Raw genomic sequence first — 20,446 nt, 5'->3', positions numbered from 1 at the left:
GCCGAAGTATTGTCGAGCGATCGGAACATACTATCCATTGAAAACCCAGTTGAATCAGAAGTTCTACTCACGACTGAGGAATCTAGCACATGGCTCTTGGATTTGGGTGTGTCTTATCATGTGACCCCTCACAGATCACAATTTCAATGATATTCGCCCTGATATTCCGACTCAGTTCGAGTCGGAAATTCGCAACATTGCGCTATCATTGGAATCGGCACAATAGAGCTCAACCTTTCGGGTGGCTCTACATTGGTACTACACAATGTTTGACATGTACCTGAGTTCTCAAGACCATTGATCTCAGTCAGAGAACTTGATGAAGACGACATTCGTGTTGGCTTCTCATCAGGAGGGAAGATGCTCCACAAAGGGAACCTCCTGCTTGCTCAAGGACCGAAAGTACATTCATTGTACCCATTGTCCCTCTAAGTACTATGCTTCCGTCCTGGGTTTGACATGTATCAGCTAACGACCCCTAGATCATAGGCAAGGTAAGGTCGGTTCGCCACCATCACGTACATGATACTTCCTACGGACAATGTGTTGGATAGTTTTCTATTGAGCTCTATCTCCTTATCTTGCGAAGGAGAGTCTCTATCCGATAGTTGAATCTGAAGAGAAATGGACAGCGAATGGACACGAAAGATAGACTAAAATAAAGATATGAAACAAAACAGTAAAACACACAGTACACAGTATTTTACGTGGAAAAAGGCCACGATAATCCTCTTATAGGCCACTTTGGGGTCACGAAAACATTGGAGTTGCTATCTCGGGGCTTTTGGTGGCCCCAACCTTGGAAATTTGTCAAAGAATTTCGCAAGACGTGTGACGTGTGTGCCTACTCCAAAGCAGCTCACCATCGTCCATACAACCCTCTCCACCCACTTCCAATTCCAAGTCGACCTTGGGCCTCTCTTTGGGGTCACGAAAACATTGAAGTTGCTATCTCGGGGCTTTTGGTGGCCCCAACCTTGGAAATTTGTCAAAGAATTTCGCAAGAAGTGTGACGTGTGTGCCTACTCCAAAGCATTGAAGTTGCTATCTCGGGGCTTTTGGTGGCCCCAACCTTGGAAATTTGTCAAAGAATTTCGCAAGACGTGTGACGTGTGTGCCTACTCCAAAGCAGCTCACCATCATCCATACAACCCTCTCCACCCACTTCCAATTCCAAGTCGACCCTGGGCCTCTCTCTCCATGGACTTTATAACCAACCTCCCTCGTAATTGTCAATCAGTTTTCAAAGATGGCTCACTTTGTCCCATGTTTCGGGACTTTTATGAACTTCTGACGATGACTTCTGTAGACATTCGGGACTTTTATGAACTTGTCAACAACGTACCACCCTCAAACTGATGGCCAAACCGAAAGAGTCAACCAAATCCTCGAACAATACCTCTGGTGTACAATCAACTACCAACAAGAGGATTGGGTGGACTTCCTTGCCATGGCGGAATTTTCCTACAATAATAGTATCCATGTGTCAACTAAGGTTTCCCCATTCTTTGCCAACAATGGGTTCCACCCTCGTTTCAACATTTCCATTCATGCGATTTCCTTTCTATCCGATAGTCGAATCTGAAGAGAAATGGACCGCGAATGGACACGAAAGATAGACTAAAATAAAGATATGAAACAAAACAGTAAAACACACAGTACACAGTATTTTATGTGGAAAAATGCCACGATAATCCTCTTATAGGCCACTTTGGGGTCACGAAAACATTGGAGTTGCTATCTTGGGGGTTTTGGTGACTCCAACCTTGGAAATTTGTCAAAGAATTTAGCAAGGCATGTGGGATGTGTGCCTACTCCAAAGCGGCTCACCATCGTCCATACAGCCCTCTCCACCCACTTCCAATTCCGAGTCGACCCTGGGCCTCTCTCTCCATGGACTTTATAACTAACCTCCCTCGTGATTGTTGATCAGTTTTTGAAAATGGCTCACTTTGTCCCATGTTCCAAAACCATTTCGGGGGAGCAGACAACGGACCTTTTTCTTAAAAATGTTGTTTGACTACACGACTTACCCAAGGATGTCACCTCCGAGTGAGATCCTCAACTTATCTCCCACTTCTAACAATGACTTCTGCAGACATTCGAGACTTTTATGAACTTGTCAACAACGTACCACCCTCAAACTGATGGCCAAACCGAAAGAGTCAACCAAATCCTCAAACAATACCTCTAGTGTACAATCAACTACCAACAAGAGGATTGGGTGGACTTCCTTGCCATGGCAGAATTTTCCTACAATAATAGTATCCATGTGTCAACTAAGGTTTCCCCATTCTTTGCAAACTATGAGTTCCACCCTCGTTTCAGCATTTCCATTCATGCAATTTCCTTCAATCCGTCAGCACAAATGCGTGACCGCACTTTACAAGATGTCCATCGTGACCTCTCCCTCAAGCTCCATGTCACTAGCAAAGAGTATAACGATATGTTGACGGTCATCGCTTTGCAGTCGGTGACATGGTTTGGCTACTACGTCACCACATCGCTACCACCCATCCTTGTGCGAAGCTAGACTACAAAAAGCTAGGCCCCTTCTGTATATTGAGCGAATCAACCCAGCCACCTTCCAGTTAGTGCTTCCCCCAACATTCAGGATTCACAATGTCTTTTCCACTTCTCTCCCCTCAAACTCTACCATCCTTCTCAAATTCTGAGATGACAACCTCCTCCACCGCCACCCGTGGAATTATTGACAAGGGAGGAGTACGAGGTTGACCAAATCCTCGACTCCCGCTTGCGTCGTCAACACCTTCAATATTTGTTCTTATGGAAAGGTTACCTTATTTTGGATGCCACGTGGGAACCGGTTACACATTTGCAAAATGCTCTAGAGGCCGTTCGAGCTTTTCATCAACGTTACCCATAGAAACTGGCCGCGGGTCTTGGGAGGCGGCCCATTTCCGATGCCACGTGGGAATCGGTTACACATTTACAAAATGCTCTAGAGGCCATTCAAGCTTTTCATTAATGTTACCCACAAAAACCGGCCGCGGGTCTTGGGAGGCGGCCTTAGAGGGAGGATAATGTAAAATCCATGACTACCAACAAATACAAGAATATTGCGCAAATCCAAATTATTATGCAAATTATCCCCAATACCTTAGAAATAGGAAAATGATTTCCATCTCTGATTTTGGGTCAACATATGTAAATTGTGCAAATGCCCACTATTATCTAAGTGCCAAATAACACCTTCATAAAACTTGTCAAATTTGACAAGCAATTGGACATTGTATAAAACGATGAGTACTATTTTCCATTTGAACAATGCAAAAGAAGTAATTGTCTGTTGTGAATCCACATTGCTGCTAATCCCAAAGGCAAACCCCCAATCAAAATTCTCCAAATGAAGACATTTGCTACAAGTGGCAATGATTATGCAATCCCCAATAGCATAGAAATAGGAAAATGATCTCCATCTCTAATTTTGGGTTAACCTATGTAAATTGTGCCAACACCCACTATCTAAGCGCCAAATAACACTGTGATAAAACTTGCCAAATTTTAGAAATGTAACTCCAAATTTTACAAGAAGTAGGGAACACATGAAGAGCTAAGAATCTTAAGTGAATACATTCGTTTAGTAATTGCCACCATAAAGCCTTAATCCTTGTTCTCAATGAAATATTGAACAATAGATATCCATGGTTGTGAGTCTGAACACATGTCTTGTAATAATGAAAATCTACGAGTCATCATAACAAATATCGAAGAAGTTACAAAACAACATGCAAAGTCTTCTTTGTCCATGGCAACAACAGCAAGTAATATAATATCATGGGTTCCATAATACATTGTACAACCTTCAGGCATACATTAAATGGACAAGCTTGTGACTTCCAATACATGAACTTATCCCTTAACTTACTAACATCCATTCCATCAATTGACCATTTGTAACATTCATTTCTAATGGATACCCCAAATCTCAAAAAATAGAGCCTTTCCTAAGCACAGATCATTGCCATCTTGAACATTCCAAATCCCTTTCAATACATGATATAAGACTAGACTTCCTCCGATTACTATCTAATCTGGAATCCATTGGTTCCACACAAGCATTCCCTTCTCAAGATTCGCTCGGAGGCTTGTAGAAACATGAAAGTATCATTTACTAAAGTCTATGCTACCGATTGCCCTCTAGATGGAAGGTGTAGACCCACAATGTCACCATTTGTTGCAAGCCTTGATAGCATCACTAACAAGGATGAGTAACATTAGTGAACAACCACCTTGACAAACAGATCTCGTGAGGGTGATATTTGATGTAATTCCCCCATTAAGCATTACTCGAGACATTGCATCTTGTCCTATTAAAAATACATCATGTGTTACAGTCATGTCCATAAATGATCCCGTGGTAAGATTGTCCCGTAGACCTTATTCATATGTATAGAATACTACGGCACAATCTTACCACGAGATAATTTGTGGTCGTGCCTATAACATCCTATCACCGCATTCTCTCTTAATTTTTGGGACAATGTTATGATGTGTTTCTCTTTCTTTCTCTATCTCAATAAGTGATTAATACACACATGAAATACATGACTTTAGTTTTGCAATATGAAGAAAATAATGTGAACATCCTAAATTATTTCTAGTAAGGATAAGATTGAAAAAATGATGTCCTTAATCCCACCAAAACCCCTGGGCTTATTATGTTATGAAAAATTGTTAATATACTTTTTCAATTTGAAAGTTGGCCCATGTAACCACTGTCCATTTGCAATTCTATCATACCAATGCTTCAATTTGATCTTCATCCAATTTAGATTGCAAAGATTCAAGTAAATTTAAGGAATGCATATGTTAGGCATCTTGTTCATAATCAAGTTGCCTTGAAACCACTTTGTATCCATGCACTGAATCCACCTCCCATATCTTTGACACCTTTGAAGTCCTGTTATTCAACCATTATTGAGAAACCATTTATATGCAAGATTAATGTAACAAATTACAATGGTGTCTACGTACAATCTTGTGGTTGTGAAGATAAATCTTAAATAAGCACTCATAAGTAATATAGAATTTGTATATTAAATCATGGTTTATGATTCAAGAGATGTTCACCGAGGGCAAATGTTGTGGGGATAAACATAACAAACAAAATTAGGAAGATGACAAGATTGTGGGGACAAGAGGTCTAAGGACATTAATAAGATCAACTGAGTTATTAATAAGAAGATTGCAGAGATGAGCTTTTTGAGACATTATCTTGATAATAAAACGAAAACTACAATGGAGCTACAATTGCAAGTTGTCATACGATAGCTTGTGACAGAGATTGACATTGATATTAGGTTTAGGCAATTCATGCTCCTAAGTGCTTTTTGCACATGTATTAGGAAGATGACATGATTTACCATAACAAACAAAATTGGGGATGAGAGGACTAAGAAGGACATAAGTAAGAAGATCAATTGAGTGATTAGCAAGAAGATCGAGGAGAATATCTTTTAGAGATAGTATCTCAACAAAACTACGATGACCATGAAACATTGGGATTGGAGCTACAATTGCAATTAGCCATACGATAGCTTGTGATGGAGATTCAACATCGATATTGAGTTTACCTAATCATATTTCATTCATGGTTCATGACTATTTGTATTCTCTAGACTAATTCTTCATTGATCCATTATTCATGAATGCATTGATGTTGCCAATTATTCTGACAGTTTGTGATTGTGATTATTGTTGGCAATTATTGATGGTTTGTGATTGTGAGTTATCATGACGAAGGCATATACATGGTCATGTTGTTGCACGGCATGTGAGAGGTGACGGTCATACACATACAATTAAAATAAACGGAAAAAACACTCAAATACCCCTCAACTTAGGGGGTATCTTGTCATTTTTTATAACTTAGGGGGTATCTTGGTGGTAATTAACCCAACATGTTTAGGGTGTATTCATGTTAAGTTCCTTAATAAATAACATACCAAAGAAACCAATTCCGTTGCAGCCATCAATGATCTCTTACCACCCTGACATGCCTGAACATGATGAAATAAATTAGAAAGGCATGGTGAAATAGCCTCTATATGGCTATACAAAATTTGACCTTATTCTCATCCTACCTACAGAACAAGAAAGAAAAATATTTACCACGATAAATTTTTCATCAGTTGTAAACGTCTTCAAAACATCCTCTGCGAATTTTGGGTTTTTTACAAGTCCTATAACATTCGTCGAACATAAAGAAAATTGCACAAAAACAACGAAAATATATATCAATTTTAAATATAAGGATTGCAAACAAGAAGAAAACTAAGGTTTAATTTTTTAAAGAGTTGCAAGATCATTCAATCATTGTAGAGGTATAGATACTAATAAAAATCCAAGTTACCAGACTCCTCTTTCAAGAGATAGGGAATGTTAACTGCTCCTTCTACGTGGCTTTGGATGTATTCTTCTGGTGTCCTAGAATCCAATTTGTACATTTGTGCATCATAAGAGAATCGCCACAATTAGAATTGTACCTCATTCGTCATGGTTTTTAACATAACACAATTCAAAGAAAATACAAACTACAACACTTTCGAATGAAAATATTCCTTTGACTTGCAAGAGAGGTAGATCCCAAAAAGCAAATTCAAGAAGAGCAATTTACACCAATATCTGGAGCTAAGATTGACATACAACATATATGCGGTGAAAACCCCAAAAAATGCCCTTGATCTTCCCCCACGTTCAAAAGAAACCGCTCACATGTTTTCCTTTATTCCACCAGACACCCTTGGTCAACCCCCGAAATGCACCACATGAATAGAATCATTGCCACCAATATCCCAAGGATCTATGCATGCTTTGTATAAATTTGTTTTACATATAGCAGCATCACATAAAGCCCCTTTGTATGGAGAGATTTTCTGTCCAATTGTAAGAGAGAATAGTTCCGGGATACCCCTATGTTTTCATTATGTCCCCGGTTGCTACTGGTCAACCCCCCTTCCGCTCACGAAATCGAGCAAGTCTAGGGACGAGTATATGATCAATTCATTCCATCCTCTCAATTACACGTGTTACATACAATCCAAATCACTGTCTTTCGAGATGGAACCAAGCGCATATTTGGGGGGGGGGGGGGGGGCATAACGAAATCCTAGGGGCATTATTCGGGGAATAACGAAAACCATCGGAAATTAACTAGAAGTAGGGGCATTCTGTCGGGAAATAAAGAGGAACCCAGGGGTATAATGGAGGATTTTCGAAACCTCTTCTTTGTTTGGCCTCATGATATATGTGTGCCTAATTTTTTTAATCAAACCACAGAAAAATTACCTGACGTCAAGGTATTTGAATCCTTCTTGGAGCAATTGATGAGCAGTTTCCACTGAGACCGTGAGAGGAAGGGCTTCAGCCTCGGAGCTATGTATATATATATATAGCAAGGAAAACAGATATCAAATTTCTCTTCTTCCTCTTCTCTTTCGAGAAAGATTATTTGAAACAAGACTGAAGCAAAAGAAAGGAAGCTTACGAGGTTGTTGAGGACGCCATGGCAAGAACTTATGGTCTGTACGTGCGTGTGTTTGTTTGTGTGTAAAAACAGAGTATTCTCAACTCTCTCTCTCACACACACACACAGACACACATATATGTATAGCTTTCCACAAAGATGCAAGTTTGACCTTCATAATATTTAAATAATATACTTTGGATGTGTTATGTGTATGCGTATTACAAATATATATACAAACTCAATTGTTCTTTCGATGTTTCTATTGTATATACAAACCAGATTCGTAAGGAATGGAAGATATATTATCAACTTGTAAGAGAGACGAACAGAGACTCTGGGCATGTGCATGCACTCTTTTTTAGTTGCAATGAGAGCATATATGACGAAGTAGAAAGGTACCCCTCTATTGTTCACGCAAGCAAGTTGTTATTTTTATAACCAATGACTTATATAGACAATTAAGTACGATACAATGAAACCCAATGACAACTATAGACAAATAAGTGTGGTACAATGAAATTCTCTCAATCCATAGACAAATAAGTACGATACAATAAAATTCTCTAAACCTATAGCCAAATAAGTACAATCCAATAATATTCGCTCGATCTATAGACAAATCAGTACAATAGAGTGATCCACCTAGTCTAAAACCCCCATCAACGCCTTACATAAAGAGGAATGGAAGATAATTATTTCAATATGCAAGACGCCCTCAAAATTTCCATTCTTAATTTGCATGTTTTGATCTTACTTCTTGAATGACATAATCCCTATCCTTGGATTTATAAGCAAAGTGGTACCATATATCTACCATACTTGCAAGCATTGCATTGTAAAGGGCCATGCATTAGACTTACCACAACATCACATTTTCACAAACTCGATGCTCCAAAGCATTAGACTTACCACAAGCTCATCAGATTTAAATATTCAAATTGTGTAATTTCTAAAAATGTCTTTTCTATCCTTCTTTCCCTCACTAGTTTCCCTCACTACTTTCTTGCTCTTTAGAGTACTACCTCACTTCATTATGAGCTCTATCTCCCGCTCTCTTTAATGAAAATGGGAAGTTTTCACACAATTATTTTTGTTAACTTGGTGTCTCTCAAACACACAACCAATAAACACAGCTTTTAGAAGGAGAAAAACAGCTGATAAAGAATCCCAAGAAACCTTAAATTAATCATCAATTTACACATAGGCACGGGTAAGGAAGACTACCAGGAAAATACCATACATACAAAGAACTTGTTTAGAAAAATAAATGAAAGAAAAGGTGTTAAAACAATCTGTAATGCATGGCTTCTTTACATTTTGAACTAAAACAATATGAAATAAGTAAAACTGCCTTTTCCCCCTATTGGGAAACTTTTAAGCAAATTGACACAAAGAGTTCCACTCATATGATATTATAACTTGAGATTCGAGAGGACAGATCAGATGGGAATTCCTATGGGTTTTGTTATGGATCTATATGATCTTACACTTTCACTGCTATTCTTAATTGTATTATGTATTGAACCACCTTGATATCTTTTAATGCTACTTCATTCCCATTACCTTTATTAACATTGAGTTGCGACAAACTAGAGTGTACTTTATATTATTTCATCGAAAGCAAAATCTGTAGCAAAAAGGAAAATGTAGCAAAAGCTAAACAAACTTGACTAAGGACCCCAATTTACATCATCTGAAAGCAAAATCTGTAGCAAAAAGGAAAATGTAGCAAAAGCTAAACAAACTTGACTAAGGACCCCAATTTACATCATCTGAAGGAAAGAGTTAAAGCCATTTAGCAATTGGAAGGGGGGGGGGGGGGCTGCTTAAGCATGACATATCACCAATCTATTTCATTGATTGCTTTGAAGCTCCATCAATTTATGCAGATTATTGCAAGTGATCACTGACACTGGGTTATATGCCCTTTTTGCAGCAAATGACATCCCTGCATCAGTAGGAAAAAATGCACATAGAACCATTTTTGCTTTTTCTGTTAAACATGATGGTCGCACTTGTTTGCCTCAAATCTGCTTCTACAACAATGCAACAGATCACACCTTTGGGAATCGATCCTGATATTCTCCCTTGCCTCGTTTTTGCATCTTCACACCCAGAATCACTCACTTGCGGGGAGGACGATCACTCGCCCACCCGGAGGAGATAATAAGTACTTCTCTGGACGAGCCATGATCAGGGCCCATGCTACTACATCCCAAGTATCTAGGAAGAAAAAAGACTTTTTCTCACCGATACTTACTATTCTGAAGAAAATATTTACTCACAAGAGAGGCGTGGGCTTGCTTGTCAGATCTTGAGAAAACCCAATGCAAGGAGGGATAATTTATAAACCCCGCGGGATGATCAATTGTAGGCAAGGGAATCAACCCCCCCCTCCATATAATCTTTTTAGGCTCTCGGCCTTACATTTATAGTTTAATTTAAGCTTCAAATTTGTTTTCCATCGGATTTTCTTCTATTTTCAAATGATGCCATTTATTTGGTTACAAGAACAAAATATGTAAGGTAAATAAATACAAGCTCAATTTGTTGGTTATAACTGCAAGTTCAAACAAAGTGGTAAATAAATGACTTTTCCATTTGTAGCTTAAATGAAGAAGAATCATGCACACAAAAAAACAATCCAATATGGATTCAGGGTTTGTGATTAAAAATATGTTTCCACTATCCATCATTTTGTGTACAAACTAACATGGGGTACAATAATAATGCTACATTTGGAAGAATCTCGGAAAGATAACTGGTATGCACACCCAATTCTCACTTCGAGATTTTCTTCACACTACATTGAAAAGTGTTTTTCTTGTATGGATGATGTGAATGAAAGAAGCAATGAATCGAGTAAGGAGAAGAAGTAGAAGACGAAGAAGAGGATGATATATTCTTCTTACCTGACATTTAAAACTTCCAGAAAAAATTGACTTGTCACAAACTACCCACCAATTCATCATTTTTCACTCTTTCCATCCTAACCCTCGAGCTCTTTGCTCCCACAATCTGGTTAGTTTTTTCTGTGCTATAATGAATGCTTCAGCTTTCTCTCTGGCTTCTTCACATGTTTCCATCCCAAAATTACATTTTTCAGCTTCTTTCTGATACTGGGAACTTAACTTCTTCACTTCCAAAAGAGAAGCATCAGCTCGTTGTTGAGATCCATCTGCTACAGTTGCTTGCAATTTCAACTCCTCAGACAGAAGATCTGTAGAATATCTCTCCAACTCTTCCTTCATGCTTGGATCAGCCTTTGCACAATCTAAGTTTACTTTGCTTGAAATAAACAGTGAAAATGCAAAATAAGAAAAGATACTGTGAAAATCTGTGAAATACACCTGAGTTTTTTATTATTTCCCCAAATGACATTGGTCATCCCCCCATATGAGCAATCATATGTGCTGTTTGTCCATATGATCTTGATCAACTCATCTACCTTTTCTCGATTATGTGGCACACCACATCCATCACCTTTGTCTCACAGGAGGAATTTGGGGAAAAAACGAAAACCTCACAGGGATTCCAAAATATATCAACTACCACAGTAGTAAGAAATACAAACCTGTAGAGTGATTGGTAAAACCTGAGCACAGAAAAATAAACATCTGTCACAATTAGCTTGTGTTCACCCACGCACATAAACATACAGAGTAGTTTATGGGCAATATGCATGACGTTCTTATATCATGTCTCTCTGCACCACATATGGAAAAACAAATAATGTGATCAAGAAAATAATGATATTTTGCTTTTACACACCAAGTCTACTTGGTGGTTTAAGAATGGTGATTTCCTAAGAGAAAATCTTCTCTTTTCAATTAAATATTTCCTACACTCATGTCACTACGTCAATCTTTCATACTCTAGTTTCCTTTATCCCCTTTGTAATGTCTTTGTTGGTTTAGAAAAGGTGATTCCTAGCAGAAAATTTTCTCTTTCCAAAAAAAATATTTGCTACATTAATTGAAAAGCTCATCTCCACTCCCTACTCATAAAGTTGGAAGCATCCCAATAAAACTTTATACAAGGTAACAAACACCCTAGCCTATAGAGAGAGGGGAACCATTATTTTACGCCATGTATTTGCTACATTGATAAGCTCATCTCCATTCCCTACTCATAAAGTTGGAGGAATCCAAACAAAACATTACAAGCAACGAACACCCTGACCTATAGAGAGATGGGAACCATTCTTTTACATCATATCTGAATGATACAGACAAACCGTCATAAAGGGGACAAATCTTTTGAATTTCCATCAGTGTTGGCCATCAAAGCAGCATTTTCAACACCAGCTTAACAACCATTGGCAGATTCAACTTAACAGGTAAAAAGTTGAGATATTATCAAATGTTGGTCATAAACAAAGGTTAAGCTATGTGTCAAGGTTTATGTATGCATCAGTCGAGAAGGCTATATGAGTGTCTATAAGAATATATGAGATTAGAAACTGTAAAATCCTGCAGCTAAACATGATTTTAAAATCCCTATGAAGCCATTCTTTATAATAAAAACTTCTGGTTGGGTACTATGACCTGTTCACAGGTTAAGATGTTGAGCCACATCTGTGGCCCCATATGTTCAAATAGTGGAATTAGTGAGCTGCATATCCATGAAGGTGAAAGTCCTTATCCCTCGGAAATGGGGTAAAAACGTACTCACATGCTCAGTGACTATCATCCAGAGGTATGAAGCTGGGGATGAAAGGGATTCTGGCCTTAACTGATATATCCACATCTGTGCCTCTTTGGAAAGCAAGCTTCTTTACTGCTGATTGAGTAATTAGATGGTATTTGTCAACTTGAATGCAAACTTAAAATAGTGAATTTAAGTGCAAACTTAAAATAGTCAACTTGACTGGAAACTTCCAGCTCTATGGGTTAAGCTGAATACTCGTATGCCATCCTAATGGAAAATCAAGTTTTGATCTGAAAAGAAATCAGAAGAGTCATGGGACGCCTTTCCATATCAAGTGTGAATGGTCTACAGCCAGGGGCTGATTTACTTACAAATGCAGGTTCACAAAGGTGAATCTATTACTCACAGAATGCATGAGTTTCATCTCCTTCAGAAATAAGATGGCAACAGTTGGCAATGTCCTCTCAAAAAGTGTTGTCCTTAATATTACTTGATAAAACCCATATATCTTGGAAGTTTTTTCATAGACACTGTTGCAAAGAACCCCATTCAGGAAGAAAGGAAAGCTCTAAAGAATAGAGAAATCGAGGGTTCGTTTGCATTCAAACGTCAGATACAAGAAGAAGAAATATTCTTCAGACAAATCCTGGTGTGGCATCCAAGTTTAGAAATCAAGAGTTTAAGCCAAAGATTCCTCAGAAAGACCTAGTTTGTAACTGTTATGGCAAGAAGGATCATATTTCTTCCCAAAACTTTAAGAAAAAGAGAGACTAGCAACAATAAAATGGCAAGGGAAAAACATCCTCAGCTACGTAAATAATGGTGCAGTAGAAGTTACCTTCCCTGTTTAAGTCATGGACGAGCCTGCCTACATGATGGACCTTCCAAGACATTGTAGCTACAGCTTAAAGAGCACAAAAATTGGCACCTGGCATCTCATGAATAGGCCTCACAACAAGTCAGTCACTAAAGAAAAATGCATTTTCAGACTTAAGCACAATGAGGATTGGAGCGTGACAAACACAGCCCAATCAATAGGCAATGCCTTAGTTTTAATACCAAGTAATTTCAATAAGCGATTAAGCTTCGAAAGACCTATAGGATTCAACTTCTCAGTGTAATAATCGATCGTATCTATCACAAATTTTTGGCGAGTAACTTCGGTAACAATCTCCGACTGTCTTTTAGTTTCTTGGGCCATCAAACCCGTCAACAGCTTAAAAAATCCAGCTGAACAGGTTCTTCATGCATGCATGAAGGCCTTCATGATGATGAAAACCGCTTCATTGGAATGTCACCGTCTCATTGACAACATGAATGATAACGAATTGACAATATGAATAGTCACGTATAGCATCCATGGCTGAACGGTTAAAGCACCCAACTCATAATTGGCGAATTCACAGGTTCAACTCCTTATGCATCCTTTTCACATGTTGGGTGTTGCTGGCGTATTCGGCGGCTCTCTATTCAGTGCTATGCATGGTTCTTTGGTAACTTCTAGTTTGATCAGAGAAACTACTGAGAATGAGTCTGCTAACGCAGGTTATCCAATTCTCCAGAAAGGATCATTTGAAATCCTTTGATTGTTTCTAGTAAACCCAACATTCTTGCTAAGACATTATCCTTGTTCTGTTCCAGATCATAATCCCGGATAAAAAATATAGCACCATGCGCAAAAGCTCCTGTCAAGATAAACCCAGCAATATATTGGTGATGGGTATATGATGCGGCTTGAGCCGTGTAATCTTGTGCTATAAATGCAAGCCATCGTTTTCTAAGCTAAGAGGAATGATGCCTATTCATACATTTCATTGCCATTTTCAAATTGATTCTAATTTTGTTCAGTTGGTAGAAAATTTAAACTGGAAGCGTGACAAACACAGCCCAATCAATAGGCAAAGGGTTTGCGCTAGTACAAGGCAAGACTAGGAAGAAACTCCAAAGTTTCAATAAGGCATTGTATGGTATGAAGTACATAAGACCATGTAACTGCACATCTCATATCTCATGAGGCCTCGAGGATACTATGCATTTGTCCAGCAAGAGTGACTATAGCATAACATACTTTAGTGCTGCTGAGAACTATGGTTAATTTGGTGCTGATTAAGCTCGGTAGACACACGAAGAAGATTCAATCCAGGATAATATTTTTCTTTTTAGGTGATATCAGCTTATGGTTACAGTAAAAATCAGATGCTGCCATAAGCCTCCTTTACTGAATCAGAAAACAAAACATCATTCTAAGCAACTTCGGTGCAATTAATAACTGAGATGTGCATACAACAGCTTCCAATGAATATCTGCTCTAACAGTCAAAGTGCAATTGCTTTGGCAAAGAATCCAGTTTCCTTACACACATAGAGCATGTTTAATGTCATTCATTACACTCGTGTGGTATGTTTAAGTTGGAACACTTGGGTTGGAATCACAAAATCAATCTGAAAGTCCTTTAGTGAAACATCCTCAAAAAACAGGCTTCAATTCTGAAGTACTCGTACAGTATTTCCAATTTTAGGGTTTTGTGTTGAGGTGGCTATGGGAAGTTAGCAGCTTGCCCATAAAGAAGTGAATTATTTCTTGGCAAGTGGCCACTTGGCTCGTCTTCACCCACTTTTTGACCTTTTTCAACATGGTTTCCATGATGTCCTTTTCAAATATTGTAATGCTAGATATATCTAGTTTGATAAATAAACCTATGGAAAAAGACTAAACACGTCAATATCAGCCCAAAGTTACAAATGTCAGTGCCTTGAGTTTATACTGAGGCACTGAGTCATTGTAATCATTTCCAAACGATGCCTCAATATACGTAGACCATTACAAATTCATCCAACGCAGTGAATCAATGTGCATGTTACAATATTGCATATTTTCATGCCCAACCTGATAAATGCCATTTTCTAACGATTTCAGCACTCTAAAATGACTTGAATTAGATGAAATGGTCAATTATGTAGTAATTTCTTTTTCTGTATATTTCAGCACTTTAAAATGACCTCAATGCGCTCCACCAGTAAATATTGTGACTACACTATTCTTAAGTCAATCGTACATCTCTTACAAGGAAATACTCTCGAAATTTTCAGGTTCTTAAAGAAGTTCAGAAAATGAGATCACTTTAAACCCGAGCACATGAATATGTCATGAATAATAATAGAAAATAGCTCTGATACTTGAAGTGAGGGAATCGAGAATTTCATGAGTTTAAAGTTGATAGATAAGAGAGAAAGCAGGTTGTAAGATCAGTAGGTGATTATCATCATAAGAATGCAGTGATCAATCAATAATTACTTGGATATGCTTCTATTATAAAGATATATGCCTTATGAACAAAACAAAAAACAGAGCTGCTATGTCTTATGAACAAGACTGGCACAAATAGGGGGTGACAAATCAAAAGGATCCCAGAATATTGAATTTATGGAGAGTTTGATCTACACAACAACGATACTACTGTTTACTTGATTATGTGTTCCTTAAGAGTGTTCCAGATTTCTATTTAATGTTTAAAAGACGCCTTAAACCTTAAGGAACTGAGCTGCATTATTTACATATCTTATGAAGAGATCTTCCCTGCGATTTAAAAGTTCTAATAAACCATTAAAAAATTAACCCGCCTAAACCCTTGAAATTCCAGCCACCGAGACCATGGATGGATCTTATGATGAAGAAAAAAGTCTGATATTTATAGACTTTCGAGAACATCAGGTGTAGCATGTGTTATTTTGTAATGGACTATAAAACCTTTGAAGGAGAAAAAAAAGTCTCATATTTGTAGACTTCACTGATCTCAAATTTCGACAATTATATAAAAAATTCACAATTGATATGGCTTAAACAAAGACAAAAAAATTCTGATGCTTTCAAGGATCTCAACGTTTACGTTTATAATAGATATGGCATATGAACAAGACAAAAATATACATTCTGATACTTTCAGGGATCTCAAAACAAACTTCTGAGAGAAGCTAAGCTAGAATGAGAGCACAATGATTGCTTTCAGCAAACAAAGAAACAAGTGAAAAATCAACCACTGCAAAGTTGACCGAGACTAGAACAAAAACAGCGTAGAAAAATAGTGAAGTTAATCTAAGAATTCGAGTGTAGAATGATCGTAATTAAGGAAAATATCCTCACAGTTTAAAGAAGCAGTGACAAGTAGCCAGAAGTGCATCAGAATGACGGAGGAATTTGAGGAAAATTCTGATCTTTCAAAGTTGCAACAGAAGAGAAGGATAGAGATAATCAGTTTTACAGTAATCTGACAGACTGAAGAATCTATTCCTAAAAAGAGAACTGAAAACAAGTGTACAATAATCAGAGAAACTAAAGACGCTTAGCCTAGAAAAAGAAGAAGAACAGAATGCAATAATACAATAAATAGAGGTCAAGCTAGAGGCTTCAGTACCTGGAAGAAGAACAGCATCAGTATTATAGCTGTCAGAAGAACAGTCACAAGTAGTGCTGCAAGGAGGACACGCAGAAGAAGAAGAAGAAGAAGAAGAAACAGGTCCAGATGAAGAAAAGGACGAAGAAGAAGAAGTAATGTGATGCTTATTATTAAGCACCGCCATGCCTTCCGAGAAACGCCAGTAGAGAGGAGGACCAAGAATGTAGATAGAGAGAGCTGATGCGAGGAGAAGAACGCATGCTTTCAGAGCAGAAAGACGCCATACCTTTACTGATGCTGCAATGCCCGAAGATGAAGAGAGAGATCCTTGATTCATCACCTGTGTAGGCATGGCTGGAGCTACTTTGGGTACTCTAACGTCCCTCTTCTTCTTCTTCTTCTTCTTGATGTAGAGGATGCGTTTTTCTTCATGGAAAGAACAGAAACGCTGATTTCTGCCTGGTTTTTCAGTACAGATGAGCTGAACCTTCTCAGTTCTGATGCTCTGCTGTTTTTCTCCTTCTTCTTCTTCTTCTTCCTCTTTTTCTTCTTCGAGATGCAGAGAATGCGCTCTGCTTCATGGGGGGGGACCAGAAACCCTAATTTCTGCTGGACTCTCGACTGAGATGCAGAGCTTCTTACAGCGGTGACGATGCCAGACAACGAGCAAGCCGTTTCTTCTTCTTCCCCTGGTTTTTGCGGCTTGGAAGCTTCTAGAAGGTTCTGTAGCTTACCACCTTCTAGAAGGTTCCGGTTCCCTCGAGACCGAGAGGAGTCCCGAGAACAGCGGAAAACCAGCACGGAAGCCTTTCTTCTTCTTCGCTTGGTTTTACCGCGTGGAAGCTTCTAGAAGGTTGTGCACCCACCCTACCTTCTAGAAGGTTCCGGGCCTTCGAGACCAGGAGGAGTCCAGCATATGCGATCAGGGGTGGGGGTGCAGGCATCATCATGGGCAAGCTCTACAGGGGTGGGTGCTCTCTGATAGCTTTCGGTTTGCCATCGTCCTGTCCCCACCCATAATCACTTGCACACACTTGGACAAGGATTCGAGAGGATGCTTGAATCCCCTCTCTAAACTTCTTTCAATTGTCCTGATCACCTCCCACTAGCCCGGGAGACCGCATCCCCTCATCAACCAACCATTGTAGCAAAGGACACAAAACTTATGTGTACACTTTTCCACATCTCCGTCACGTCACACATGCGGAGGATTCTCGATGGAATGCAGATATTGTATAAGAAAGGTTACTTTAACATTCTTACATTAGTCGAGACTTTAGAGGTGATGACCATTGCCTCAACTTGCATTGAAGATTCATTTGAAGCTTTTACAAGATTGTGTTAATCGACTTTTTTGGATGGTTTTGACGTAATCTACCAAACCATCATCAAAAAATGTGTGGAGGATTTTATGCGCTAAAGTGTTGTTGCCTTGTGGTGCCTTGAAGGGCTCTGTAACATTGTATCCGCTAACTTTAGACAGTGTTTTGATCAACCTTTGTATATCTCACATGCATGGATGGCTCTAGAAAATGAGTTATGATACTTGAAGGTATGTATTCACATGGAATGTATTCACCATATTAATTATTAGTTCCATGCATCAAATCGAGATCAATCCATCAAATTTGCATGCAAGGGTCTTTGACACTACAAGTTCAACGACATTAATAACTGTGCCTCCTACATTCACCTCATTTGGTATGCCTCCAGACAATTGCATCATTGAAACGTAACGTCCTTAGTAGTGAGTTTGATGACATGGTTTTGACAACGTTCCATGGTTCTTGTGGAAATGACATTGCTCTACTTTACAACTTATTATCTTTACTATATGGCATGTCACATGTGTGTAAGTACGAGACCTCGATGTAAGGTTGCTCACATTTGTAGCATATACTCAATGTGAAGTTATCAACATTTTTTATCCCCTCTAGCCCAAGATCCATTAAAGTAGTTATTAGCCCCTTTCTTCTCATATGATCGATCTGTCCGTTTTATTCATCTACTTCTTTCTCCATACCTCAGTTGTTTCTCTTCCTATCTTGTACTATAGGGCAACTTTCCAGTTTATTTGATTATGAGTCATGTACTTAAATTTTTATACATTGCATTGAATTGAATATCCATGCACAACAATTCTTGCCTCATCTTTGAACCTTTATCAATACAATCTATGACAATTATAATCATAAACACTTGACCTTGTCGATGTTTGTACTAAGTTGATATCTGTCATCGCTTGCCCATGATCATTCCTTTGTATTTGATAGCTTATCTTTCTATTCATTGCCCATGATTAACTTTATTTTACATATCATTATCATATAAAGTGTATAGATAATTAATTATAATATATTCTCAATGTATATTTATATACATATTGATATATTACATAATGTAGCTCTTAAATTTTGATGATGCTAGAACTTAGAAGTGTGAGTTTTTGGTATTTAAAAAACATATTTGTTGGTTTTTTAGTAAAATTCTTTGGAGCTTTTTCTAGGGGTGTTAGAAGTGTGAAAGGTGACCACCCTGATATGAAGAACGAGCATGAAAAATTAATGACAATTGTTGTTTTTTTAATATGTAAATGTAATGTACCGTGTAAAACAACATGAAAGTGGAGGGTTGTTACCTTTCTAGAAACCTTGTTGACAATGGAGATATCCAGAAATTGTATGTCTAGAATTCACATGGCCCACCACACTCACTCTCACACACACAATCTCTCATTATGGGATTGCCTATTAGTAAGCTATTTGGATATGCATGCGCTCGCACGCATGCACACACACACTCTCTCTCTAAATATATCTCTCTCGGATTACCTTAGTACTTACTAATAAGCTATTTGGAAATTAACACGAGGTCCTTGGATCAAATGTTTATGATTTCACACATCTTTATTACACCATACATCAATTTTCCTAATCTACATGCCACATAAGTTTACCAAACTCACGTGATCCAAATCAAATTTTTTTTCCCCAAAAAAAGACACTACATTAGTATTAGAAAACATCATAATGCTATACATACAACTTACAATATATACCACAAATCCTCTTTATTTGTCTAACCATGAACTTAAATGAATACTTTGGTGTTGAGTAAAACCACTCCACCTTATCAAAAAGCAGTCTATAAAATATACCTATGTCCCAAATGGCATGAAACTCCAAACGCTTAAAAGCTCTACTCGGTGCGTATTACCTTTTATACTATCCAACAAACCTCTGAGATTATGCACAATCTATATCCAAATTCCCCAAATTATTTGAGTAGGTCTTTTAGTCACATTTTGAAATACCTTCAAACATCGAGCCTTCCAAATATACCAAATTGTAATACTACTTACCGATTGCCATATTTGATTATCAGTTTGTATTTGTGGATTCAAAGGTATCAAATTTTTTTCCATCAAACCATATCTCATCACAATAGCATCTGCAACCTACTTCTGTTCATATACCATAGGTTTATCATGTATCGCCGCCCATAATACCGCTCCCCATGTATACATTGCTCTAGGATATACTGGAGTTAATAATTTACAATTCATTTTTATATGTCCATAGCAAAACCACAGTTCCACAAACAATGTTTAACCATCTTTATTAAATCCATACAGAAAGGGCACATCTGGTCTACATTTCCATTTCGCCACCCATTAATTGGTATAGCTTTATGAACCAACAACCAACAGAAACAAACAATTTTCCTACTCATTTTTATATGCCATCACCATTTCCAATATTGTTTGAGATGTTGTACAGCAAGTCCATTTCGTCTCCAAAAAACATTTGCAGTTGGTTCTTTCCATAATCTAGCACCTAATATTTTCTTACCAATCTTCACATAATATTGAAAGAAAGGCACATATTTTATGTGATCTTGCACCCACACCT

At 38.0% G+C, this 20,446-nt stretch overlaps 2 protein-coding genes across 5 annotated transcripts; both read right to left on the bottom strand.

Annotated features, from left to right (window-relative positions):
* Positions 1-4,588: 4,588 nt before the first annotated feature.
* Positions 4,589-7,620, bottom strand: LOC147857808 (thiosulfate sulfurtransferase 16, chloroplastic-like). The gene is made up of 6 exons (XM_087326721.1): positions 7,511-7,620; positions 7,312-7,398; positions 6,377-6,450; positions 6,136-6,206; positions 5,970-6,023; positions 4,589-4,924 (listed from the first exon to the last, which is right to left on the bottom strand). The coding sequence occupies exons 1-6, from the start codon at positions 7,528-7,530 to the stop codon at positions 4,853-4,855; spliced, it is 378 nt and encodes a 125-aa protein (XP_087182847.1). The 5' UTR covers positions 7,531-7,620; the 3' UTR covers positions 4,589-4,852.
* Positions 7,621-10,073: 2,453 nt separating this feature from the next.
* LOC147857807 (uncharacterized) lies at positions 10,074-17,157 on the bottom strand. Of its 4 annotated transcripts, none has more exons than XM_087327065.1 (3): positions 16,554-17,156; positions 11,067-11,087; positions 10,074-10,766 (listed from the first exon to the last, which is right to left on the bottom strand). In XM_087327065.1, the coding sequence occupies exons 1-3, from the start codon at positions 16,885-16,887 to the stop codon at positions 10,468-10,470; spliced, it is 654 nt and encodes a 217-aa protein (XP_087183191.1). In that variant the 5' UTR covers positions 16,888-17,156; the 3' UTR covers positions 10,074-10,467. The 4 variants fall into 4 exon arrangements, with proteins under 4 accessions (XP_087183191.1, XP_087183190.1, XP_087183194.1 ...); XM_087327064.1 differs by having other exon boundaries at positions 10,074-10,775; positions 16,554-17,155; XM_087327068.1 differs by lacking the exon at positions 11,067-11,087 and having other exon boundaries at positions 16,554-17,157.
* Positions 17,158-20,446: the final 3,289 nt, after the last annotated feature.

The sequence above is a fragment of the Azolla caroliniana genome, unplaced genomic scaffold (assembly GCF_043228905.1).
Source record: "Azolla caroliniana isolate FFs.n. ecotype wild unplaced genomic scaffold, voAzoCaro1.0.p SCAF_11, whole genome shotgun sequence".
Taxonomy (NCBI): domain Eukaryota; kingdom Viridiplantae; phylum Streptophyta; class Polypodiopsida; order Salviniales; family Salviniaceae; genus Azolla; species Azolla caroliniana.
This window is presented reverse-complemented; position numbering and strand designations above follow the sequence as displayed.